This window comes from Rhinolophus sinicus, chromosome 11 (assembly GCF_057876585.1).
Source record: "Rhinolophus sinicus isolate RSI-liver-muscle chromosome 11, RSI-T2T, whole genome shotgun sequence".
Lineage (NCBI taxonomy): Eukaryota > Metazoa > Chordata > Mammalia > Chiroptera > Rhinolophidae > Rhinolophus > Rhinolophus sinicus.
Genome location: NC_142511.1, coordinates 14906667 through 14934347, shown reverse-complemented (window position 1 = coordinate 14934347; position 27681 = coordinate 14906667). Strand labels below are relative to the sequence as shown.

Genomic DNA, 27681 nt, shown 5'->3' with positions numbered 1-27681 from the left:
CCCCTCTTACAGAGCAGCTAGCTTGAGGAAACCAGCCCTACTGAGAAAAAGACCTAAATACCTCAACCACCGGCATTGGTGTAGTGCTCTATGCTCGTTCAACTTTATGAACCCATATTCCTTAGAATTCACTAGTGTGAGTTGGGCAGATTTTTCATGATATCCTTGTGGTGACATCCAAGGCTTAGGTTTTGGCTTTGTTGATAGCTAAAAATGAACTAGCAGGCAATAGGCCAGTTTTCCTTAAATAGCTTTCCTTGCTTGCTTTCTTTCCTTGGTTGAGCCAAGGCAGAATTAAGTATTACTGGCTTCTATGGACACACTACCATCTAAAGCACACAAACATCACCCCAATTTGCAATTCTAGAATTAGGTCTTAATTTTCACCTCTTTCCAATAAGTGACTTCCAATTATACGAATCCTGAAGCCCTAAAGAAATCCCTAGATGAATTGTTCGCCCAAAATGCAGTTATTTATGCAAGTCTGCATTTAGTCATTAAAAAAGTAATAACTGCGAAAGATTCGTTAGTGAAAAGACACGTGTAGTCCCCACCTCAAACAAGATATTTTCTCTAACATACATCTTGTTCCTTTAACCTGTAACCTCTTACGTGACAACTTCTGTTAAAATCGTTTCTTTTCTCAATATTCCAGGAATTCTTCAGACTGAAACTGAAAGTTCTCATTCTTGAATTTCATTTTAGTCAGTTTAATGAATCGGGCCCAAATGTCTATAGATGTGGAACCGCCCTCATTTCTCTTTAGATGTGAATACCATACCAACACGGCATTCAATCAACATCCCATAGCCTCTTATGATACTATAAATGAATAGCTACTGAGGAAAAGAGCTGAGCTGAGTAAGAGAACAAAGGATTACTGACATGATTCTCTTAGTTCACTCATGTCAGTTCCCCTTGTTGGCTAATACATATATTTAATGCATAACAAGTATCATCCAAAAATAATTTCAGAAGTAATTATCACAAAGGTAGCAGCAGTTACAGGGAAGCTTTTGCTCTACATAAAATTCTGTTTTGTGATTGCAGAAAACTTTTTGGGAGGTCCAGGGCTTCTCCAGATAGCTCCGTATTACCTCATTTGTGCCAAGTAATGGTCATGTATCAGCACAACAGAAAACTTACACAACACAGAGTGTAATTTGTTTTTCCAAGTCTTTCCGAATTCCTTTCTTTGAACTTTTTACCTCCTCACTCATAGTTTTCAAGAGAGAATTGTTAATGTGAATCATCCTGACCACCTTTTCTTCCGTCTCAGGAAGTGTCTCATCTTTCCATGGTTAACAACGTCACTTGTGCTTTTTATCTTGTCCTGTCCTATCTTTGCCTGAATCTTTTTCTATCCATGATACATCTATTCCTTTATTTTCCATCTATCTGTTTACACTATTTTCCCCACCTCAGACTTATACAAAAATGCTCAAGTATCTTAAGTTCTGAAAACAAAACAAAATCCCTTCCCAGGTTTCAAATTGCTCTGCTCTACTCAGTGTATTTCCCCACCTTTCTTCCTTTCACCTTCTATTTACTTTTCATTCACAGTTTCATGATCAAAAGTACCATTTATTTACTACATCTAACGATTCTTGCTAAAACCACTAAAGAGCTCCAAATCCAGTTCTAAGTTAAGCTTATCATAGATTTTTACTCTATTAAAATACCCACTAGTTCTTCAAGCACTATTCATCCTTGACCTCTGGAACACATATTTTAGTTGCCTCTCTTCTCTGATGGCTACTTTGTGTTGTCTGTTAAGGTTATCGTCCCATTAACTTTTGGAATATTCTAGAGTTTCATGAATTAAAGTATTGGTGGTAATAACTGAAGTGGTACAAGTTTGTGAAATTAAGAAGTGAGGATGCATACATGTAATAGAACGAAAGGGAGGTCCTAGAAGAAAGTCTACATTGAGGAGAAAAGTAATGGACGTAGTGAAGACAATATGCAGGAGATAGCAATCAAAAGGCAAAGTGAAGGGATTTGAAAGCGGGACAAGCCAATGGATGACATGTCTCAATCCCCAACCTCATCCTTCCTGACGCCCCACAACAGTCAAGAAGAATAAGACCTTCCTTTTGAACTTATATTTGGAAGTTAGGTGGTCTGTGTATGAACACAGGTAGATTGTAAGGATTTTAGGAGTGAGTGACTTTTAAGGAAATGGAATAAATAAAACAAGACTAATCTTTGAGGAAATTACATATGGAAGGATAGAGCAGAAGTTTATGTATATATGAATGTGTGCGTGTAACATTTAAAATTCTCTTAATTACATTTCGCAGGACTTGTTTTCAGAACCCTGATAGGAGAATGTAAGACGTTGCCCTAAATTTATAAGCAAAGCAATGACTAAATCTCTAAGCCCAAACACACACTCTTCTACCTCTAAATCAGCACTGAAGGCTTGGTCTGTTTATTAGATGAGTTTAAGAAACTAAGCTCCTTGCAACATACTAGTCAGTGATGGACCACAGGGATCTAGCAAATAGTGAACACAGAGAAAGAAAGCCACCTGAAGAATAACAAAATGCTTGAGTAGGCGAATTAATCTAAGGGTCCAGTTTTTCCCCTGATATTACTCATTAAACAGACAAGTGCTTGCTCTTCCGTCAAGCAAAATAATAATATTGGGCTACCTCCTTCTTTCAAAAGAGATAAATCATTTTGAGGATACATACCAAAAAAGTGACAACCATGGTTCTAGGTTTTTGTTTTTAGCTAAAGAATCTGGTTCAAAATATTTAAGAAACTATATATTTGTTAAATGTAAAGCTCTATATAGAATAAATAGCTGTTCAGGAGAAGGTTATGGTTTAGTTGAAAGAGTCCTAGGACAGGAGATCAAAATCCTGGATTTCCAGCACCATATATTTGATCCCTTTCACCCTCATCTACCACTCCCCTCCCCACTTACCCTTTGGTAAACCACTGAACTATTGCTTGTGTCTATGAGTTTTGTTTCTTCATTTGTTTGCCTTGTTCTTTTGTTGTTTTCAGTGACATATAGATGATGTGTTACAGAATTGTACATCTGAAACCAGTGTAACTTTACTAACAATTGTCACCCCCATAAGCTTTAATAAAATTTTTTTTAAAAATCCTGGATTTATGTGCCGGTTCTGCTAGTAACCTTGGACAAATCACTTGCTTCTGAGTCAAATGTTCTTTCGTTGAAAAATGAAAAAAGCTAATGTCCATCTCACAGGATCAGAAGGCACAGAAATATTAATATGCTAGACATATATAGTACAATATTGTGATGGATGAACTTTAACATGGCTGAGTGACTAAAAAGCCTTTTAAGCCAAAGTCAGACATATTGTAATGAGGTGATACTCTTATTCGAGACATCTAAGCAAGGACTAATGTTTGATGTTCGATGTGCTTATGTGAGGTAGGCAAACCCAAAAGACTGTAGTATCTTCATTGAAAATGTTTTCTAAGTATATTTGTGAAAAGACAAATCTACAGTGTACAAATATTATACATTCAGATGTTTTTACTCTCTATCCAAGTTTAGCTGAGCTTAAATACATTCAAAGGATTAATTTCACAATTAGCTAGATACAAATGAGTGAAATGTATTGCATTTCTGCATTCAATAGTTGTTTTCCCTCTTATATATACTAGGGTACCTTGCATTTCATTCTATTTGCCCTAAAAAACACTATGAATACCTAGTGAATCATGTAGACTTAGACATGATCAGTGAAAGATTGCAAATCAACAAATTATAGGAAGATTAATTATAGGTGGAGTAGTTTATTCCATTTCTGTAATATTTATACAGATTTCAATTAATCTATTTTTAATTTAATATTTAACTATATTTTAAGTTGCCAATGGGCTTAAAGACAGTAAATGTATAACAAGGGTCATCATTAGGTATGAATTTGCCTTAAAAAAAACATGTTTAAGAAGCAAATTATTGCATCAAGCTGGTACATTTCAGTAATTTAATGTTCAGTTTTCAAACCTCACCCCTTCCCTCCCTAATGTTCCAGGTAAATAAATGTTAAACATTTAGTATGACAAAACTATGATTTAAAATGTATACTAACCATGTGGAGCCAGAAAGACCAGCAATGTAGGTGGCACAATCTAAAATCCCCAATTCGTACAGGGCCTTCATCACACCGGAGAATCCAACCATGGCTCGGAAACCCCCACCTGAGCCCAATATGGCCACCACAGGCACCTGGAATGATGAAACACAGAGATCATTTGTAAAGTAAAATCACAAAATATATTTTCCCTTAGTTACAATTTTTATGTTGTATGTTCACCATTTGGTAATAAAGAATTAAGTTCACTCCTACCTCGACAATGTCTTTTAAAAAGAAGAAAATAGTATTTCATATAAGAAAATCAAGAATTAACATCTATTAGAAAGCAGGCATTATAAAAATGACCAAATAGTTATATTTGATAATAATAACAAGAACAACAAAAACAACCCTCTATATTTATTCTACTCTTTGCAGTTTTTAGCTTGCTTGCAGGTGCCCTTTTTTTTTTTTAAATTCGATCCATTCAAAAATCCTGAGCAAAAATTTTTGTCCATTTTTTAGATGCAAGTTCTGAAATGATAACATTACTTGCAAATGATCCATTAGCTGGTAATCCGTAGTTAAGTACCTTTTTTTCTTGGCCCAGAATTCTTATTGCTCCTTTATGTTGACTCAGTTCAAAATATATGTTATTATTCAAGCCATAAAAAAGAACGTAATGGACTTAACAGGGCCTACAAAATTTATTTTTTTATTCTTTAATTCAGTCAATAAATCTAATCAAGTGGTCTCTATATTTCTGGCATCATGGGTGGATCTGGACAATCTAGCTTATTTAAGTGAGGCAGAAATATAATAATTACAACAACAATAAAAATAGGGATGGATGATATTTGTTGAGCTCTTACTACCTGATAGGAACTGTTCTTAGTATTTTACCAAAACTGTCTCATTTAATCTTCACAAAATCCCTATGAGGTTTCCATTTTATGGATGAGGAAACCAAAGCACTTGGAACCAAGACCTTGGAAACTTGTTCAGGGTGATGCAACTAATAAGTAGCAGAGTCGGAAGTCAAACTCCAGGCTCCTGTGTCCAGGCTCAAGCTTGTATGTCTTACTGAAATAAAGTGCTACAGGCTAGGAGTACCTGGGCTGCAGAGGTGTAGTCAATTCCAATTAGAGGAATTAGAGTGGTAGAGAAAGCTTCACAGACAAAGAAGAAACCTGAGCTTACTTTTAAAGATGTACAGTGTTTCAACAGGAAGGGATGAGGGCAGGGAAGGAGGCTGTTTTGGAAACGGTAGTAGCATGGCCAGGTAAGGTTTTCACAGCAACATGGAGAAGCATAAGCTACTGCAACATGACTAAAACACAAGAGTGTTTGGAGAGGGAGAGATTGCCAGTTTCTTTGTGGCCCTGAACCATTATTGTTGAAGAGACCTGGTTGTTATTCTCTATTCTAGGGCAGCAGTTCTGAAAGTGTGCATAGCTTTCAAGGGGTCCCCAAAGTCAAAACTATTTTCATAATAACACTAAGTCACACACTTCATATACTTGTAAAAATGTAAAGCATTACTGCTCTTCTCACCTTATCTTTGCTTTGGAAAATAGTTATTTTCATAAAATATTATTTATATTAATCTGAAATCAACTTATTTAAAACAAATATATATTTTAATATATTTTCTCCATTTTAGTTTTTAATGCAGTAAATATTTATAGATATAACCCATATAAGCATAATTTCTTAGAAGTGTTTGATATTTTTTAAGCGTGTAAAGGATTTCTGAGAGCAAAACATTTGGTGACCACTGCCCTAGTATATCAGAGACATGGTGAGCGCAATTGAACATCTGTCAGGAAAATCCTGAGCCTGTTGAGGACAAAGCAGTGGGGAGATAAGGACGGGAATAGGAAAGAGGGAGCAGGTGGATGGGAATATTTACTGGACAGACATATTGTATGTCATATTGCTGGGGAGTAGGGTATGATTTGTTTGACATTGTTTTCCAATAGTAACAATTCTCAAGGAAGAAATTATACAGGGAAGACTGAACAATTTATGGAGCAAAAGAGATTAGATCATGAAGCCATTCAAAACTTTATAGCAGATGAAGCAAACAAAGAAATCCACATGGTTGGAAGAGCAGCAGCTGAACTGAGGGGATGCTGTGACTGGAGTATCAGCTTTGAGTTATATCAAAATAGTCATATCGTTATCAGATTTTATTTTCTATACTAGTGAAAAACAAATCGAATTTTCAGAACACACATGCAAACCGCAGAGTGCACGTGCGTAGATGAGTTAAAATACTTTTGACAGTTCTATTCTAGCTCTAATAAACCCAGTACAGCTTAGAAAGAGATCAAGGTACATAGAATCAAGGTACATTTACAGGGAGAATCGCTAACATGTGGTGACCAATCAGATGCTAGGAGTAAAAGAGGAAAGAGTGTGGTCAGACTGTTGGGGTTTCTAGCTTTGCTCATAGCAGATGATGTCATCATTACCCAGGAGAAGGATCCTACAGCACGAAACCAGGCTGAGGGGGAAAGGCTGCACTCAGGGTCAGAAATGCAGAATACACAACACGAATGCACCGTGTTCTAAGCACTTGCCCCTTGACCCTGGGTGTCCACTCACCAATGTGATAAATACCTCTATTTATGAAATCATTATTTTAGAACTCGAAGAACCAAAATGCGTATAGAGCTCTTAATACACGGAAAGGGAATCTGTAGAGGTGAGGTCTTATTGGAAGTAAGACATTGAATGGCAGGACACCTAGAACTAATTTGCTAAACCAGGGCTCTTCTCTAACATGGAGTGCCCTCAAATTAAAGGACCCTCGCCATCAAATTCGATGTGAATTGAAGACCTTACTCATGAAAACACACTCTACCAGTTCTGTGCAATGGAACAATTTAAATGGCTTTGAATATGTATAAATATATATATGGACAGAAAGTTCTAAAACAGGTTTAAAATTGTAAATAAAATAAAATATATAAGCTCCTACAAACTTGTCTAGAAGGGGCAGAAAAAGATAGGAAGCTAAAGTTGGGTTATAAAGTGAATGGAGGACAGTTTAGTATTAATTGCAAGAATAGTTGCATGGAAGCCAAATAAATTAGAAAAAGGAGGGATTTGAATTAGGCCTTGAAAGAAGAGTTAAATTTATAGGCAATGTAACAACAACAACAAGAGTAATAGTAATAATAATAAACATTTATTGTTGCTATGTGCCAAGCATTGGGCCTCCAGTCAGGCCAGCACAGGCATAAGCAGGAAAGGGTATGTGATTTGGGGAGCAAACAACCAGGCTTCTTATTGTAGCAGGCGTATACTTGGGAGTTGGGAAAAATAAAAGTATGAAGGGCTTTTAAGAGGAAAAAAATATCAGGGTTGATATTGTAGGAAGAACATTGTTTATACTAAAAAATCAATTAGTGGCATTTGAGTCTGTTGATTTGGTTATTTGCAACATTGCATTATTGAAAATAACATTAAACCCAACATAAATCAGATAGAGTGAAAAAATTCTTAGTAACAGATTATACTGTCCGTTTCAACACACAACGCATAACCTGCATTGTTGTTCAAAGGAAGATTTAATAAGAAAAGTTGGAAAATTTAATATGAGACCTTTTCTAAATCTGAGAAAACAATTCCCAGATGTCCTTTCTATATGCCAGTAGCCCAACATATACTTATTTTATTTTTTTTAAGATTTTATTGGGGAAGGGAAACAGGATTTTTATTGGGGAACAGTGTGTACTTCCAGGACTTTTTTCCAAGTCAAGTTACTGTCCTTTCAGTCTTAGTAGTGGAGGGCACAGCTCAGCTCCAGGTCCAGTTGCCGTTGCCGTTGCCAGTTGCAGGGGGCGCAGCCTACCATCCCTTGTGGGAGTCAAACTGGCAACCTTGTTGAGAGGACGCTCTCCAACCAACTGAGCCATCCAGGAGGCAGCTCAGCTCCAGGTGCCGTGTTCAATCTTAGTTGCATGGGGCGGAGCCCACCATCCCTTGCGGGACTCGAGGAATTGAACTGGCAACCTTGTGGTTGAGAGCCCACTGGCCCATGTGGGAATTGAACCAACAGCATTCAGATTTAGGAGCATGGAGCTCCAACCACCTGAGCCACCGGGCCGGCCCCACCAACATGTACTTATGGATGATCATTTAATGTGTTAGGAATTTTCTGAAAATAGCCACTTACTAGTAAAACTGGAATTCATGTGTTACATATATCCCATTGCTTTCATTATTGCTTTGCAGTAATTCTTAGGGCTTTCAGGTAAGATTTTTAAGTCCGATATTTTGGGTTGCTCGCAGGTAAAAGAAAATGTCATGCATTTGTACATTAAAAATTGAATAATCAAATAATTGCATGATTGCTAAGAATAAATTACCACCTTCATTTATTGCACACAAAGTAATCTGTATGTACCATATCATTTAATTTTCACAACTGTATGAGATAAATATTATTACCTCCATTTTAAGGAAAAAGTAATTAAACACAAAGAAGACCCTTTTTCCATTGTTGCAAAGCTAGAAAGTGGTATTCAGTGGATTCAAACTGGATAAAGAAGATGTAAGTCTCCAAAGCTTTTAATTCACTACGCTCCACTCTGTCTCTGAAAGCTTTCCTTACAACTAACTTTGTGACTTGAGGCAGAGAAAATCCTCTCTGGACTCAGTTTACTTACATGTAAAATATTGGGTAGAATTAATGAACTAGAAGTTTGTTTGCTACTAATAACATTCTAAATTCTAAAACTCATACAGAATGTGAGTTATAAAACTACAGAATTGCAAATTTTTATTAACTATAAAAAAAGGAAAGGGGAATTAGACTGATCTAGAAAATACTGTGTGCCTGGCACTAGCGTAGGCTCTTTCACTCAATTTGTTCGTCTTCACAGCCCTCAAAAGGAGATCATTATTATTTCCATTTTTCAGATGAGAAAGTATTCAGCACACACATAATACTTGCCCACATAGAGATAACTAATAAGTAGCAGAACCAAATGTGAAGTGACGTGTCGCTGACACCATAATTTGTGCTTTCCTTTCTTTTTTTTCAGAACAAAAGCAGTAATCTTTATTGAGAGAAATACTTGGTATTTCGCTAAATTTTGTTTCAGATTCATGTATCACTTCAGATGATATCAGTACAGCATTACACAATAAAGGAAGGCTAAATCTGAATGTCTTAATAGTCTTGGTCATTCTGATATACCTATCAAAAATGTAAGTGGGGAGTTATAAGGTGCAGCTGTTCATCCTGGCTCTAAACCTAAAAGAATCAAACAAATAAACATTGAGAAATTTTAGGTTATATTTAGACTTAATAGCACCAGTATTTGTGTATAGATGATATTAGTGACTGTTTCTCATACTTCTCTCACATGATCACAGGAAATGAATTTGCATTTACGAATAACCCTTCTAGCTTTGATTATTTTGGAACATGGACTTACGGAGATTATTAATTCCCACCTCCTCCCCTTGCAAAAGAAAATTCTGAAATGCTAAAATTTTTTTTTACATTTTCATAGATTTTATAAGCTTTTGTAAGATTTCATAAGATTTTCATAGATACAAACTTTTGTCTCCTTGGCTTATATATTAGTCAAGGTTTTCCAGAGAAACAGAACCAATGGGGGGGGGGGGAGAGAGAGAGAGAGAGAGAGAGAGAGAGAGAGAGAGAGAGAGAGAGAGAGAGAGAGAGAGAGATTGATTTATTATAAGAAATTGGCTCGTGTGATTATTGTTGGCAAGTCCAAACCTGCATATGGGCCAGTAGGCTCTAGACCCAGGAGAGTCCATCAGGCAGTTCTAGTTCAAAGGCTAGCAGGCAGAGGCCCAGGAGAGCCAATGGTGCAGATGAGATCCAAACGCAGCCTGTTGCGGATTTCCCTCTTGCTTGGAAGATTGGCCATTTTGTTCCATTTAGGCCTTCACTGTGGATGGGGCCCATGCACATTAGTGATGGCAATCTGCTTACTCAAATGTCACTGTTTACTCATCAAAAAACATCTTCCAAGTTGATATATAAAATTAATCATTACAAGTCTACCCCTTCTTAATTTGGCACCCATGTATATCTCTTTAATCCATAATCTCCAAATAAAGACAGTAACAAATTCATAGTTCCAGTCTACATGATACAACTAGTTTGTGTATAACTGGAAATACACTAATCCTGTCCCCAGAGGAGGATGCAAATTCCTTGAATGATTTTATTCTCCTCAATATCTCATACTTTAAATATGACTCTATTTTTGTGTTTCTGAGTGGGTACACACACATATACATGCACGTACACACACATAAACATATTCATAACGAACTAGGGAAGAAATACTCATGACAACCATAGTCCTCATTTCAGTACATGGTCACCTGGTCGTAGCTGGTATGTATAACTACCTTCTTCCACTATTCATTCTGTGTTCCCTGTGCCTTCAAAAAGCACCTCAGCTGGTCATGGTCGTTTTCCTGGTGGGTAACCTAACCTTCATTCCTGAAAGGTCTGGAATGGAGAAAAAGCCAGATGTGTAATTACACAGAGACACGTGGTCTGTGGCCAATGGTTTGGCCAAATGGTTAGGGACCTTTATGGAACATGATTAGAAAATTAGTGAGAAAGATGTCTCTCTGAATGGAGGACAAATGTGAATATATTTGTGTCCTGTGTCAATGTCCACCAAAGGGTAGTGCTTCCTGGACTGGGCTCTTGTAGTTTCCAACTGACTTGGCTCAGAGGGCCTGATAATACTAAGAGACACCATAGGGGATCTCTTGTATTTCAGACATTCTCCTCCTTACCTCCATCACGGAGTAATAGTCCAACTTTTCTTTGGTAGTCAAGATCAGTCACCCCAGCCAGCAAGGCAGCCCCCTTCTTTGCCTTGATTCGGAGGCATGAGGAGCCCAAAGTGGCCAGGTAGCAGCCTTAACTTCCAGTTCAATAGAATCACTGTTCCATTGCAGGTGGGAGCATCCTCCCTTTGGAACTACGACCTCTAAGCCAGCAGAGTATACAGTCATGCAGACAGGGAGCAAACGCTTTGCTAGTGGGTCACTAGGGGTAATAGTAAGTGGTGCCACTGCCACTTCCACTCCTTGATCCTGGACCCATAAATCCTAGGGTGCTGACTCAGAGCATATGCAGCCTCCTGGAGAACCTTGCCCCAACCTTGGAAGGTACTGCTACCTAGCGAGCACTATAACTGAGTCTTCAAAAGACTATTCTACGGTTCTATCAAGAGAACATGGCAAGACTGGTGAATTCTATCACATGGGCCCATTGCTATAATTCACTTGCTATGAGGTTAGTTGCTTGATTAGAAGCAATGCTGTATGGAATATTGTGACAGACTATAAGGCATTTTATAAGTCCACAGATAATAGTTTGGCAGAAGCTTTGAGTGCAGGGAAAGCAAACTGTATCCAGAATAACTAGCTATTCAGGTAAAACCAACAAACAAACAAAAAAACATTCAGTCTGCCACCAGGTAAGCTGGCAGAACGCCCCAGGGAATAGTGACCTACTGGGGAATCAGTGTTGGCATTTGCTGCTGGCAGACTGGGCGCTCAGCAGCAGCTGTAGCCACGTCAGCCTTGGTGAGTGGAAGTCCGTGTTGCTGAACCTAAACATAACTTCCAGCCCTGCCATGGTGGTCACTTTTTCTATGACCCTATTCGGCAATGATGGGGAGCTGGTGAAAGAAACTCATGGGTATCCACAAAATGGGTCATCCTGTCCACTTGATTATTATAATCCTTCTCTGCTGAGGCCACCCTCTGGTGGACATTGACATAGGACACAAATATATTCACATTTGTCCTCCATTCAGAGAGGACAATTTTCTAATCGCGTTTCTTCAAGGTCCCTAACCATACGGCCAAACCATTGGCCACAGACCATGACTCTGTATGTAATTATACATCTGACCATTTCTCCATTCCAGCGACATGAAGAACCAGGATAAACTCCTTGAACTTTTGCCCCCTGGTAAGATTTGTCTTCACCACTGTCCTTCAAGGATGTCCCAGATAGGGCTGCAGTCCTGCAGCTGTCCATTTGCAGATGGTGCCTTAATATTGTGTAGAACCATCTGTAACCAAGGCCCAAGTTTTCTCTCCACTGTCAACTGACCCCCGGGGTCTCTCCCATGAGGCTATAAGTCAGGCTGGCAGAAAGAAGGTAGCGTAACAGGAATGGGCACCGTGGGCTACTTCCTCACAGAACTCACTTGAGTCCTCAGGACCTGTTCGGACCAATCTCACATAGTACACCACTTCCATTTGAGGATGGACTGCATCCGTGCACACCCAACTTATGGCTTGGCAGGCCAAACAAGACCCAGTTCATGAGGATCAGCTCAAGTCACATGATGACAGGTCTCCGATGGTTAAGTCTTCAGTCTCTACTAAGGCCCAGTAGCAGGCCAGAAGCTGTTTTACAAAAGGGCCGTAGTTATCCACAGAGGATGGCAGGACCTTGCATCACAGTCCTAAGAGCCTTTGCTGCAGTTCACCTGTGAGAGCCTACCACAGACTGCAGACAGCTTCCCTGTCTGCCGCTGGCACTCCACGCACCGATGGAGCTGAGTGGTCATAAGGCCCAAGTGGTAGAGCCCCCTGCATAGTAAGTGGCACCTGCTGCAGAGCCTTCTCTTGTTCTGGGCCCCATTTAAAACTGGCAGATTTTGGGGTCACTTGGGAAATGGAACAGAGCAGCACACCAGGCACTGTGCCTCTTGTTTTTTTGGTTTGTAGGAGAGTACAGATGCAACAACATTTCCTTTCTTCCAGTAGTGATATCTTGACATACCCCACACCACTAGATCCCTAGACATTTCACTGAGTTTTGCTGGATTTATTGTCCACTGTCTGACATGCAAATGTCTTACCAATAAGTCTACCTACTTCTCGCTGGCTAGATCCAATCAGCAGAATGTTATTCACATAATGGGCTAGTGTGATATCTTGTGAACGGAAAAATCAATCAAGATCCCTACAAACTGAATTATGACATGGGCTGGAGAGTTTATATATTCCTGAGGTAGGGAGTGAAACTGAAAGCAAATTACTTCTGGTGGTCTTTATTAACAGGGATGAAGACAAAAGCATTTGCCAGATCAATAGCTATATACCAGGAACCATGGGATGTGGTAATTTGCTCAAGCAACGAACTACGTCTGACACAGCAGCTGCAATGGGAGTCACTGCCTGATTAAATTTATGATGACCCACTGTCATTCTACAAGATCCATTTGTCTTCTGCACAGGCCAACTAGGCAGTTTGGATAGGGATGTGAGGGGAATTACCATTCTTGCATCTTTCAAGTCCTTAATGGTGCCACACATTTCTATAACCTCTCCTGGGAGGCTGGGAGGGTTTCAGTTTGCTATTTTCCTACATAGAGGTAGAGCTAGTGGCTTCCACTTGGCTTTTCCCACCTTATTAGCCCTCATTCCACAGCTCATGGAACCAACGTGGGGAATCTGCCAGCTGCTGAATATATCTATCTCAATTATGCATTCTGGAATTGGGAACATAACAAAGGATGGGTCCAGAGACTCATTAGGCCTACTGTGGCAGGGACGGGGCTGAAACCCCATTTATCACCTGACTTTCAGGAGCCCCTTCTCTGACATGTGGCCCACAGAGTCATTTTAGCTCTCCTAAATGGATATCGGTTCAGAGCCAGTGTCCAGTAGTTCCCAAAAGGTCTGATGATTTCCTTTCCCCCAGTGTACAGTTATCCTGGTCAAATGCTGTAAGTCCCTTTTAGAAAAGCTGGGAGAAAGATTACCAGCATAAATTTTTGGCAGTATACTGGGTCCTTCCTCAAGGGGACCCAACCTCCTCTTCATTCCAGGGGTTCTGCATCTGTAATCTGGCTCAAGTCTGGGAATTGAGGGGTCATGTCTCTCTTTATCTCTCTCTTTTTCACAAATTATATATATTATCAGACATTGGCTCACAGGATTATGGAGACCAACACGTCCAACTCTGCAGTACAGGGTAGCAGTCTCCAGACCCAAGAGAGTTAATAATGCAGGTCTAACCTGAAGGCCAGCAGACAGAGACCCAGGAGAAATGATGGTACAGACAAAGTCTAATTCTGCTAAGAATTCCCTCGCTCAGGGAAGCTGATCTTTTTGTCCTATTCAGGCCTTCAACTGATTAGATAGGGCCCACCCACGTTACGGAAGGCAATCTGTTTATTCCAAATTCAAGGATTTGAATGTTAATCACATCTAAATCACTCTCCAAATTGACACATAAAATTAGCCATAAGTGCCCCATTTCATATTTTAAAGAGGCAAGAGAAAACTATACCATCACGTCTATGCTACCACTAACAAATCTTAAAACGATGCTCAAAAATTATGAAAAATACAGAACAAATTTTTGCCTGGTAAATTATTCATTTAACAAAAACTTTTCACTTGATAAGTAGGAAAAAGGAGATTCTCAACATATAACACTAATGATATTATATAAAAATTCATTTCAAAATGAAGTATTCAGTAAAATATTGACCTAAAATATTTACTTACAATACTTTCTAATATACCTAGTCAAGTTGATCAAATAATGTTTTAAATTTCTAAGAGAGTTTGTCATTTTATTGATTAGCACGAAAGGGGACAGTGAGTCAAACAAGTTGAGAAGCATTGACATTTTCTATGCCAGTTCCTCATTAGTATCATAGGTAGGTGGTTATAATCACTTGAATTGTTATGTGTTTGGGATTTTGTTGTTGCTTTTAGGAATTATCACTAATAAATTATTATTTTACCTCTTCTCATTGATAAGATCAGGCAAATAAAGAATGACGATGTCACGAAGCCCACATTACTGGAATATACTTCTATGTTCTCTTTCTAATTTGCCCAAATCATCAACATATTCCTGCCAGTTTGGAGAAAAACCTGGTACAAAAGTAAAACCAGAAGCCTTTCTTCCTATGTTTCTGCTGAGAGTCAGTTTTCCAAAGTGCCAACTACTCCCACATTCCAAAGCACAGAGCTAGAACATCTGAACGTATCTGCAAGGAGATGGCCAAGACCTAGATTGGCAACCCTCACTAACCACATTTCACCCACTTATAAAAGGGGTTGGAGATGCTGAGTTGAAAATTAAATTCTCTAAATGTAAAAGAGCATAAAAAAGTAGCATTGATTTTTTTAACTATTAAATATCATAGTGATTGCATTAAAACTGTTTAGGATTTAGACTGCTTGTTTGTACATCCTAGGAATTTACATATTTTGATTAGAGAATAAAAACAAAGATGGAAATTATTGAGTCTAATATTTTGCCAGTGCATCTTCACAGTCTCACCAATACCTTACAAAGTGATCACCACAAGTCTAATAACCATCTGTCACCATACAAAGTTATTGCAATATCACTCACTATATTTCCTATCCTGTGCATTATTACATCCCATGACTTTATTTTATAACTGGAAGTTTGTACCTCTTAATCTCCTTCAACATTTTTGCCCCCTCTTGTCAACCCCTCCTCTCTGGCAAGCGTCAGTTTGTTCTCTGTATCTATGAATCTGTTTCTGTCTTGTTTTGTTTGTTTGTTTTAGATTCCACATATAAGTGAAATCAGATGGTATTTGTCTTTCTCTGTCTGACTTATTTCACTAAGCATAATACCTTCTAGGTCCATCCGTGTTGTCACAAATGGCAAGATTTTATTCTTTTTTATGGTTAAGTAATATTGCATCATATATACGTATATATATGTATATATATATATATGTGTGTGTGTGCGTGTGTGTGTGTGTGTGTGTGTGTGTGTATATATACACATATAATATCTCGTTTATATAGAATATCTTCTTTATTCGTTCATCTATCAATGGACACATATCTTGGTGATTGTAAATAATGCTGCAATGAACATAGGGGTGCATATATCTTTTTCAAATTAGTATTTTCATATTCTTCAGATAAATATCCAGAAGTAGAATTGTATGGTCGTTCGAGTTTTAATTTTTTGAGGGACTGCCATACTATTTTCCGAAGTGGTAGAACCAATTTACAGTAGTACCAACAGTGCATGAGGGTTCCCTTTTCTTCACATCCTGCCAACACTTGTTATTTTTTGTCTTTTTGATAATAGCCATTCTGACATATATGAGGTGATATCTTATTGTGGTTTTGATTTCCGTTTCCCTAATGATTAGTGATGTTGAGCATCTCTTCGTGTGTCTATTGGCCATTTGTATGTCTTCTTTGGAGAAATGTCTATTCATGTCCTCTGCTCATTTTTTTTTTATTGGATTATTTGTCTTTTTGAGGTTGAGTTGTATGAGTTTTTTTTGTTGTTGATATTAATCTCATCGCTAATATATAATTTCAAATGTCTTCTTCCATTTAATAAACTACCTGTTTGTTTTGATGATTTACTTCACTATGGAAAAACTCATTAGTTTGAAGTAGTTCCAGTCATTTATTTTTGTTTTTGTTGCCCTTGACCAAGGAGACATATCCAAAAAATATTGTTAAGACCTGTCAAAGAGTATACTTCTTTTTTTTTTCTTCTGGAATTTTATGGTTTCAGGTCTTACATTTAAGCCTTTAATACATTTAGAGTTTATTTCTGTATATAGGGTAAGAACATGGTCCAGTTTTTTTTTTGGTTTTTTTTTGCATGTATCTTTCCAGTTTTCCCAACACAATTTATTGAACAGACTGCCTTTACTCCACTGCATATTCTTGCCTCCTTTGTCACATATTAATTGACCATATAGCCATGGATTTATTTCTGAGTTCTCTATTTTGTTCCATTGATCTTTGTGTCTGTTTTTGTGCTAGTACCATACTGTTTTGATTACCGTAGCTTCATAGTATAATGTGACATTAGGGAGTGTGATACCTCCAACTTTTTCTTTCTCAAGATTGCCTTGGCTATTCGGTATCTTTTGTGGTTCCATATAAATTTCAGGATTCTAAATTCTAGGTCTGAGAAAGCTTCAGGTCCTAAACTGGATGCTGTCTATTGAAAACTGGGAAGAAGACAGTCACGGTGTCTACAGTGAAAATTGAATAGTGCTGTTCTTTGCTTGACAAGCTACCACAACTGCCCACTCTACCTTAAAGAGGCTGTTCAGCCAGTACTGAATAGAAAGTGAAGGTCTTGGCAGGGAGCAAGGGGAGTAGGAGCTTAACACACTCCTGGCCAAGGAATGTGTTATGGGAAAGGGTGGTGCTGAATATATCTAAACTGTTTTTTTTCTACCAAGAGAAAAGAGTCTAGACCCAAACCAAAACAATAACAAAAAAAGTTTTAATTCTAGGAATGACTTCCAAAAACATGAATTTAATACGTTTGAAGAACATGCCAGAGAAAAGCATAATTACCTCATTCACCATCTGTTGCAGAAGAGCCAATGTCTATAAATATTAGGCCAAATTGTATCTTCCCAGGAAGACTCCTTTCCACAAAACATGGAGTCACGAGGGATTGTGACAGCAACTTTCCTTTTGAAAAGGAATAGCTAAGGACAAAGGCCAGCTGGACTTCTGCACCAGTGCGTCCCACACACTTTCTAATCGAACAGTTCAAACTGGAATCTTTTCTTCCAAACCTTCTCCTCAACCTGTACTTCCTCCTAACACCTGACACTGGTGTTCCTCAGCTTTGAACCCCTAATCTCTCTTTTAGGTAATTTACCCCCTGCAACGCAGTGCCAAGCCACTGCCTAAGTCTGTGTCCTGACTCATCCAACAAAACATCAACCATGGAGTGGTACCTACGCCAGGTGCTGGGAATATAAAGGGAATAATATAGACATATCCCAGTCCTCATCACACTTATATTCTAATGGAGAAAACAGACATGAAATGAATAATTTATACAGGTATTTTAAATATAACTGTGCTAAGTGCTGAGAAGATAAAGTGCATATTTATGCCGCAAGAGAATATAACTGAAAGAACTAACTTGGACTTGGGAGGAGTTGATGAGGGAGAGATTCTCAGAAGGAGTGATTTATGCACTGATTACTGGATGGAAGGGTGTTAGTTATCCGAAAAGCAGGTGGGGTAGAGAGAGGGGTGGCCCAGGGGAAGCATTCTGCAGTGAGAAGAAACAATGTACGCAAGAGCGTCCATTGGGAAAGGGTTCCGTGGAGACATGGAACTAATGGGGGGGGGGGAGTGAATTAAGGATGAGATGGGAAAAAATGAAGCTGGAGAGATGCTGTGAGGTCAATCCTAAGAGCAGTGGAAGGATTTTAAGCTTGGGTTTGACAGAATCAGGTTTGTGTTTTTAAAAGGCTACTCTGAATTCAGTATGAACAGAAAGTGGGGAGAGGACAGGCATAGTAAAACTACAGAGAAGAGAGAGGGTTTTATGTTCAGGTTTAGACAAGCTGAGTTTGAGACGTGAGGAATACAAGTGACAAAACCAAGGAGGTGTATAGATATCCTGGTCTGAAGCTCAGAAGAGAGGTACTAAGTTGTTGATAAACCTGTGAAACTCCTCAGCACACAGGCGTTGAGTGACATCATGGAGGGATTGAAAATTCTTAAGAAGCACGCAGAATGAGGAGAACGGGAGCCTAGGACTGAGTCTTGAAGAACTGTTATATTTACATAACTTGCAGAGGAAAACGATCTGGTAAAGGGACCCAAAGAGGCATAATGAAAACAAAAAATAGGTAGTGAGTGAAGGGTGGAGAACGTTTCCAAAAGCAGGGAGAAGTTTGTCATTTGCAGCTGCAGGGTTGGGTAAGACAGGGCCAGAAAAAGACCCTGTGCATTTCTCAGTACTGGTGACCAGCGGATCCGCAGCAGTAGAGAAACAAGAGCAGGAGCCTGAGCAAAGTAAGGAAGTCGAATGAGATTATGTAGAAACTTTTGAAGAAGTTAGTCTGTGAAAGTAAGGGGAGAAGTAGAACAGAAAGGAGAAGGGAATGTGCAATCCAGACATTTTATTGCTGTTGTGGCTCCTTGTTTTCTCTTTCTATGGGAGTTTAAAACGTGTTCATATGTTTATAGGGAAAAATCGTACAGAGTTAGAGGCAGGCAATATAGGTGTGAGTGGCCCTGGGAGGACCGGACAACTGATACACTGAGGGTCCCAACTGGGGTTTGCAACCCATATCTGACATGGATCCGCACTTGAAATAAAAGGGGCTCTTTCCTCCCCTGCACTGAGAGGGAAGTGGCAAAGGATAAGCATCAGATACGGAGTATGTCAATCCCATTGACAAGACCGGAAGGATTTGTCAACTGATGACTTTCCATTTCTCTTTAGGAACAAAGTCTATCAGTTGTGAGGGGAGTGGAGAGTGGATGAGCAGCGGGGAGTGAAGGAAATAATTGCTGCAAATAACCAGAACGCAACTAGGCAGGGAAACACTGAGATTATAAAACAAGGTCTCCCAAATGAAGACGATGACCAGGAAGGAACCGAGGTGTCTGTTTCCTACTGTTCCCTCCGGCAAACTCATTCCTCAAGGCGTGGCCACGCTTCCACTCTGGGAAGACAGTCTTTTCAAGGGGAGAAAGTTTTTATCAACCCTCTTAAGGCCCCTGGCTGGGTCTGAAAAATAAACTGACAAAGAGAGAGAAACAGGAGAACAGCCTACAAATGGATGTAATATTACGTTTCACACAACACGGGAGCCCTCGTAAGGAAATGAAGACCTGAAGAGACAGGTAGACCTGAGTATTTGCACGAGTATGCTAGGTTTGATGAGGAGTGAGCAGTCGTGTAAAAATACAGGTCAGAAAGTATGAGGTAAGCATAGGAAACTGGAGGAAATTTAGCAAGGCGTGTTGGTTCGTATTCATTAGGGTATCCCTTTGTCTTTGGAAATAAGAATTCTCCTTTCTTCTGGGTATAGAGAGGGCACCTGGGACAGGTCTCATGACCTGTGTCAGGGGAGACAGGTGGGGAAAGGTCAGAGAGACCTTTCTGCTTCTGCTGCTTCCTCAAGCACCTTTCAATGAAAGTAGTCAATATTATAGAATCGTACACTTGAAACCTATATGATTTTATTAACCATTATCACCCCAATAAATGTAATTTAAAATTAAAAAAATATATATTTAGTATGCCAAGGTGACATATCTTGGTTTGGTGTGTCCTGAACACCGTCATGCTATCACCGTCACCTCTGCTACAGAGAGAAAGAGTGGGTCACCCTGTTGCAAGCTCTTACACCCTTCCATTCGCACCTCCACTTAAAAGAATGTAACACATCACTGTTTTATCTGCTTAAAAGTCTTTCTCCCCAATTAAGTTTTAACCTCACCAAGGAAAGTGAGTGTTCAGTATTAACCACCTCAGTTTTATTCATCTCCAGTTCCTAGCGCAGAGTCTCAACAAATGACAAATGGCAGAAATGAAAAAAAAAAAAAAAAAAAAAAAGCAGAAAACAAACTTGAAACATCATTTTTCCATTCCAAGGGTATAACAATACCAAACAAGGCTGGGGACAAAAACAGGCTGTAGCATTGCTGCTGAAAATTTTAATATAGCTAAAAAACAAAAACAAAAAAATTTCCCAGGGAGCTAGAAACTTCTGAGTAATATGCAGAGAAGGAAGTGTTCTCAAGGGCTAATTAATCTGTGAACATAATCAACCACAAGTGCTGCTGGGGACCTATGTGGTGACAGCAAGACACAGGATTGAAGAGAAGTCTGTCTTTTTTTTTTAAATAGAAACTTAAATGGAAGTTTTGCTTCTCCTCCTAGCTTCCTATTAGCAAAAATTCTCCAAAAGCAACATCTGATCTTAGAGTCTGCTCCCCTAACAACAGCCATTCCAGCTCCAAAGAGCGCCTTTCCACCCCTCTGCCCACCTAAAAACACATTTGGATACCTGCAATCACATATGGGATGGGGTGTCCATCTGGCTACCTTACTCAGAATTTATGCCTCATTTCCCATTGTATTTTGCACTTAATTTATAATAATCTTGAATCCTGAGTCTGTGGGTATATATGGGAGTGTGTGTGAGTGAGTGTGTGTGTGTGTGTGTGTATGTACTTTTCACTTATGCATTTAATGAAAATATTATCTTTCTAAAATTATATTATGTTCATTTAGAATATTCAACTAACAGAAAAGCTCAAAGAAATAATTTAAAAATTACTTGAGGGCCGGCCTGGTGGCTCAGGCAGTTAGAGCTCCATGCTCCTAACTCCGAAGGCTGCTGGTTCGATTCCCACATGGGCCAGTGGGCTCTCAACCACAAAGTTGCCAGTTCAATTCCTCGAGTCCCGCAAGGGATGGTGGGCTCCGCCCCCTGAAACTAAGATTGAACACGGCACCTTGAGCTGAGCTGCCTCCCGGATGGCTCAGTTGGTTGGAGTGCGTCCTCTCAACCACAAGGTTGTCTGGTTCAACTCCCGCAAGGGATGGTGGACTGTGCACCCTGCAACTAGCAACGGCAACTGGATTTGGAGCTGAGCTGCACCCTCCACGACTAAGACTGAAAGGACAACAACTTGAAGCTGAATGGCACCCTCCACAACTAAGATTGAAAGGACAACAACTTGACTTGGGGAAAAAAAAAAAAGTCCTGGAAGTACACACAGCTGCCCCCCCAGAAAAAGTCCTGTACCCCTCCCCCAATAAAAAATCTTTAAAAAAAAATTACTTGATATGCCACTAGGAAGGAATTTCATCATTATGATTTGATGAGTATCATTGCAGTAATTTAAAAAATTTAATTAAAGTATAATTGACATATAACATTATATGAAATATGAAATTATACAGTGTTTCCCCGAAAATAAGACCTACCCGGACAATCAGCTCTAATGCGTCTCTTGGAGCAAAAATTAATATAAGACCTGTTATTATATTATATTATATTACCCAGCCTTATATTATATTATATTATATTATATTATATTATATTATATAAGACTCGGTCTTATACTAAAATAAGACCAGGTCTTATATTAATTTTTGCTCCAAAAGATGCATTAGAGCTGATTGTCCATCTAGGTCTTATTTTTGGGGAAACACAGTATTAATTTCAGGTATATAGCATAATGATTCGATATTTGTATATATTGTGAATTGATCACAACAACAAATCTAGTTAACATTCATCTCCATACATAGTTATAAAAATATTTTTCTTGTGATAAGGACTTTTAAGATCTACTCTATTGGAAATTTTCAAATATGCAATAAATATTATTAACTATAGAAACAATTTTTTGTAGATTTTAGATAGAAAGATAGATGGATGAATGGGTGATTGATAGATAGATAGACAGATGATAGATAGATCAGTGAAGGGATAGTGAATGAATAAACAGCCCAAAACTGGATTATATAAAACTGGATTATATTTGTGTAATAGCTCAAAACTGGATTATATAATTCAATTGGATTTATTGAATAATAAATGCTATTTATTTTACTGGAATTTAAGGAAAGAAAAAGAACTTAAAGTACAATTTAAGGATTGTATTTTCAATATTTGTTCACAAAAATATTTTAATTTTAAGATCTCTCGATAATTAGTATTCTAAAAAACATTAAAATGTGGAGGTCATTATTTTTAGCTACTTGGTCAGTTTCAGATGATATCTTTTAACTTCCTGCTATTAAATATTAAGAATTGGGAATATTTCCTTTTATCTCCCCTATTCACATCTACCTATTTTGGTTAATTATGTTATCATTAATAAGATTTAACATTTTCTTCTTGTTCAGTAATGATAATTCCACAGTAGTTTAATCTTAGTCTATGTTAAAATGAATTCAATGATCCTTTTGTATCTGACACTAAATTTTTCCTACTAATGAAATGAAGGTCTTGTCTGTGCATAAGAGGTCTATACCTCTTTTAAAAACTATAGCTGATAAATATTTCCAAATATGGGCAGCATTTGTGATGACGTCCCTCAAAGAATTTCCACTTATGAAACACTTACCTTACATTATCTTAACAAGATGAAGACATAATGCTCAATCTCAATGTTTTCATATTTTGGGGAGAAAGTACAAACAAAATTATTATTAAATTGCAATAACATTTGAAAAATTTCCAACTCACATCACGTGTAGAACACAAGCCTTCACTGTTCTTTGGACCCAGGAGTTTCTTCATGTTTTCCTTTATGTTTTCTTTTCTCCGGTGTCTGAAAATTTTCTCCTCATCACACAGAGCCATACTAAATCGAAGGTCTGGGGATGAACTGTATACATAAAACAGACAGTCATAAGCCAAGGTCCCCAGTAGCCTTGTTATACATCATCCAGTCCCTGCAAGTCCCCACTAGCTACCCTGATATATGCTCACTGCTTCCTTCAAGCCATTCCCTAGGAGGGAACCTGAAACAAGAGTATAACATGACAGCTGTCTTAAAGCTGCATGTTCCAAGCCATGTTTTCAGAAAACAAGGAATATGAGATGTTTTAGGAAAAACAAACAAGCAAACAAACAGTAGTGATAGTTGATCATTACAAGCAATATTTTAATTACTACTTCCCAAAGGACAAATACAGATAACTCACACAGATCAATGATTAACAATTTATAGAAGAATAGTTAATAAAATAGGATAAATAATTAATTTCACCAGCAAATTTTTAAAATAGTTATTAGCAAATTAATAATGTTAAAATATATTTTAAATATCTATTTAGAGTGCTGGAACAGGGAAAATAACATTCATACATGCATTTTGGAAATATAAATTTGCAAAACACTTTTGAAAATGAGCACCAAAAGTAATTTAAATGTGCATTTCCATTGCTCTAGTAATTCTATTTCTTGTTATCTACCTTAAGGGAAGTAACTGTAAATTTTGAAAAGATCATTTAACTGTACCATCATACAATAAGGAAATGGTCATTAAATTATAGTATATCAAATCATTGGATTACACAGTTATTAAATTTGATTATTAAGAAGATTATGTAAGAAAGGGAGAAAGAATAAGAGTGAATTAGCATTTTTAAAGTCAAGTCTTTGGGTAAACTCTTTCATTATTATTATTTATAATAATACATTAAGTTGCGTATCTTCTAACCAGTTTAAGAAATAAAAACCTCACCTGCACAGTTGTCTCTGTGTGTCCCCTTCAATTTATTTTCTTTTCTGCTCCTCAGAGATGACTGCTACCTTACATTTGCTCTTTATTATTTCAATTTATTTTTTTATAATTTTACAGCATATATTTATGCCCCTACAAACATATAGGGTCATTTTGCAGGTTTACAATTTCTGTATAAATGCTATCAACTACATGTATCCTGCAATTGTTTTTTCCATTGACCATTTTGTTTTTGAGATTCATCTCTGTTTATATAAATCGAACTGATTCAGACATTTTTACTATTGTGGAGTATTTTCAATATATGAACACAGCATAATTTGTTTATCCATGAACACTGAGGTTGCTTCCAGCTTATTTTCAACTATTACAAAGAATACCACCATAAGCACAGTATGTATGTAGAAGAGTTTCCTTTAATACATGCTCTTTAGAAAGAACGTCTCATAAATTATCACAATAGATATGCTTGTAAAATATTCTTTTCTTATTTTACAAATGAGTAACAAAGTGATTAGAGATCATCCAATCATTAACATAATTAGCAAATAATAGATTTAAATTCAGAACTTCTCATTCTGGGACTCCCATTTCCCATAATATACTATCCTGATCATTATCTTACATTAACCACAAGAAGCATGATTTTTACAGAATCTACAAACAGCAATGAACATAGATCTTTAAAAGATCGCAATACAAAAATATCTGGAAGAAAAATTTTAAATGCTGAATAATTTCATCAATATGGTAACAGAAGTGTGTTTCATTTATTTCTCATGTATTATCTTTGACCAGCTAATTTTCTTTTTTTTTCACTTATTTTGGGTATAATGGAAGACATTCCATGGAAAATTGGATTTTGCTTTTAAATAAAACATTCTCATTATAGAGTAAAGATATAAGTTAGCATATAAAAATAGAGTTTGATTAAGGGTCATTTTAATATATAGTAAATTGCTTCTGGACATTTATGCGTTACCGTGTTTTCCCTAAAATAAGACAGGGTCTTATATTAATTGTTGCTCAAAAAGACGCATTTTTCAGGGGATGTCATGCTGAAAAATCATGCTAGGGCTTATTTTCTGGTTAAGTCTTATTTTGGGGGATATACGACATTTAGTGACTTTTTTTTCTATAGTTTTTGATAACTTTTTTTTTTACTGTTGTAAAAGACCATTTCTTTTACACAATATGGTCCTAATTACATCAGTGAAGACCATTTCCCATGAAAACAAATAACATTATTTTCATAGTTGAATAACAAAAATATTTCTAACTTCATGCCAAAATAAACCACTTTCAGGAAGAGACAACATAATGCAAAATAATGCAACATAGTAATTTGGACTGTCCTTTGATTCTTCCTGACATATATTGAGGGACTGTGGTTATTTATGCCAATAATTTACTAAGTTGAATCAACATGCCCTAGAGATCAACATAAGAGAAAGAAATGTCAAAACCCAATGTCAAATCACAAGATAAGAGAATGTGACACTAATTTATGTGGCATTTGTGTAAATAAAATATGAGCTAGTAATTTTGGTAAAACCCACTTCAACAGGGAAATTCAGAGACACAGAGGTTGAGGGAGGTGGGATCTACTGAACTCTGCATTAGATCAGTGATCAGGCCTGACTCCCCTAAAATTCACCATTTGAAAATAAATCAATGATTTTCCACCTTTCATTTCTGGGGTCACTTTGAAAGAACAAGAGCCTTCATGGAACTGTACCATTTGTAGTCCTGCTATCCACTATGAACAAAATCAGTCTAAATTTTCAGTTTTTCGGCTTTATAGTTTCCTGTCTAAGTTCACTTTCATGTTTTCAAATATTTATCTAAAATAGCAGTAGAAAATAGGCTTAAATAACCCTAGTCATTTATGGTTTGTATCTATGGGAATAAATACAAAACGGGGGTGGGAGGGCTTTCTAAAAGGCCTTATGCTGACATCTATTATTTAACCAGCAAACTACAGGAAAATTAAGCATAGAATATTAGCTTTATTGTTTAATGTTGTAGTTAATAGAGAGCTAAAGAAAAACAAAATGCATTTAATACATTTTTATATTCAAAGCTGATAGAATTATTTCATATATTAAAAGTATAATCTTTAACAATTAAAATAAGTCAGTGGAACACTCACAATATTTTCCATACACTGAAATAAATGCACTTACCAAACCTCCAGGGACATTTCCAGAATCATTTCAGTGACCTAAAACAGACAGATTAGACAGATTAGGTCAGAAAGGAATGCGTGTTGTATGTAATGCAAACAAAATCAAAATAAGTTTTGAGTTCCAGATTATATTCAACCTAAAAAAAAACTTAAAAATAAAAGTAACGTAGGTCCATGAAGACCTTAAATTACAGGTATATTTCCATAATTTTTTTCCTATTTATTATGATATGATTACTTAATACATCACTTTAGCACATATTAGAATTGTGTCCGCATGGTTGTCTTCTCCTTTCCCTGAAATGAAGTAGTTCAGTTCCACAATTATTAGTCACAAAACAAAAATTGCCTGAGATCTAAAACCTATAAAGATGTGTGTCTATTATTCAGTAGCTGTCCCTGGGCCTATCAGAGGCTAAACTGTCTGGGAGGTTAAAGAAAGCCTGGGTGAAAATTCAAACGTGTGCATTTGTGACGTGTGTGGGCTGTAGTAATTGGAGACAGAACACCTATCCAAGGTGGGCAGTGGGACCCAGGGACCAGTCAACTGTGATCAACTCAAGAAACATCTGCAAATGTGATGTGGGGCTCAGGTTTTTATTGTTTCCACACTATCTGAGCCAACCAAACTTATGAGAGGACCTCATTCTGCCAACGGGCCAATTCTGGGTTAATAGAAAAGAGAGTGACTAATATTCACAAAGCAGAAGGGATATTAAAAGGTGTCTTTCCAAGACATGACTCTGCTGTATAGAAAGAACTTCTCTAATATATGGTGACGGAAAGAGAACTGACTGTGGGTGGTGAACACACAATGTGAGACATAGATAATGTATTATAGAATTGTCCACCTGAAATCTATGTAACTTTACTAGCAATTATCACCCCAATAAACTTTAATTTAAAGAGAAAAAAAAAAGAAAAGGAAGGAAGAAATTCTCAATACTCTCCCTGTCATTAGTAATGAATAACGTAACTGTAGGTTGTTAATGAGAACCAAACGAGAAAATGTTTTGAAGGTCGCTGCACAATTGTAAGATGGTGCTATTGTTTTTATTATATCAGTTACTATAAGAATATAGTTACAGTGAACCTGTTCAAAATACCTTCAAATATTATAGAGCAGAACTAGGAAATGCCTCTTAAAACCTGGAGAGGATATTTTTAGAACCAACATAAAATGCTATAGATAATTGGTTTTGTTTTCTTTTTGGTTTCAGGGAATGGAAAAAAACAAACCAGAAGGAGCTTTTCAAAAGGTTAAAATAAGTTCATGGATAATTCTCAGCACTGAATTTTACGAGTAAGAAAAAGGTATTGAAATCATCTGTACAAAAATTTGCCTCTCCCATTAAACTCTAAACTCTCTCTTAAATAGGT

General features: G+C 37.4%; 1 protein-coding gene across 1 annotated transcript in view; it reads right to left on the bottom strand.

Moving 5' to 3' along the window:
* The window catches only part of PLA2G4A (phospholipase A2 group IVA), a 137429-nt gene that overhangs the window by 41065 nt on the left and 68683 nt on the right, over positions 1-27681 (bottom strand). The window contains exons 6-8 of the mRNA XM_019738116.3: positions 26300-26337; positions 23111-23252; positions 4083-4219 (exon numbers count right to left, since the gene is read on the bottom strand). Of these exons, the coding sequence (XP_019593675.3) occupies positions 4083-4219; positions 23111-23252; positions 26300-26337 (317 nt within the window). The remainder of the gene's footprint in view (positions 1-4082; positions 4220-23110; positions 23253-26299; positions 26338-27681) is intronic.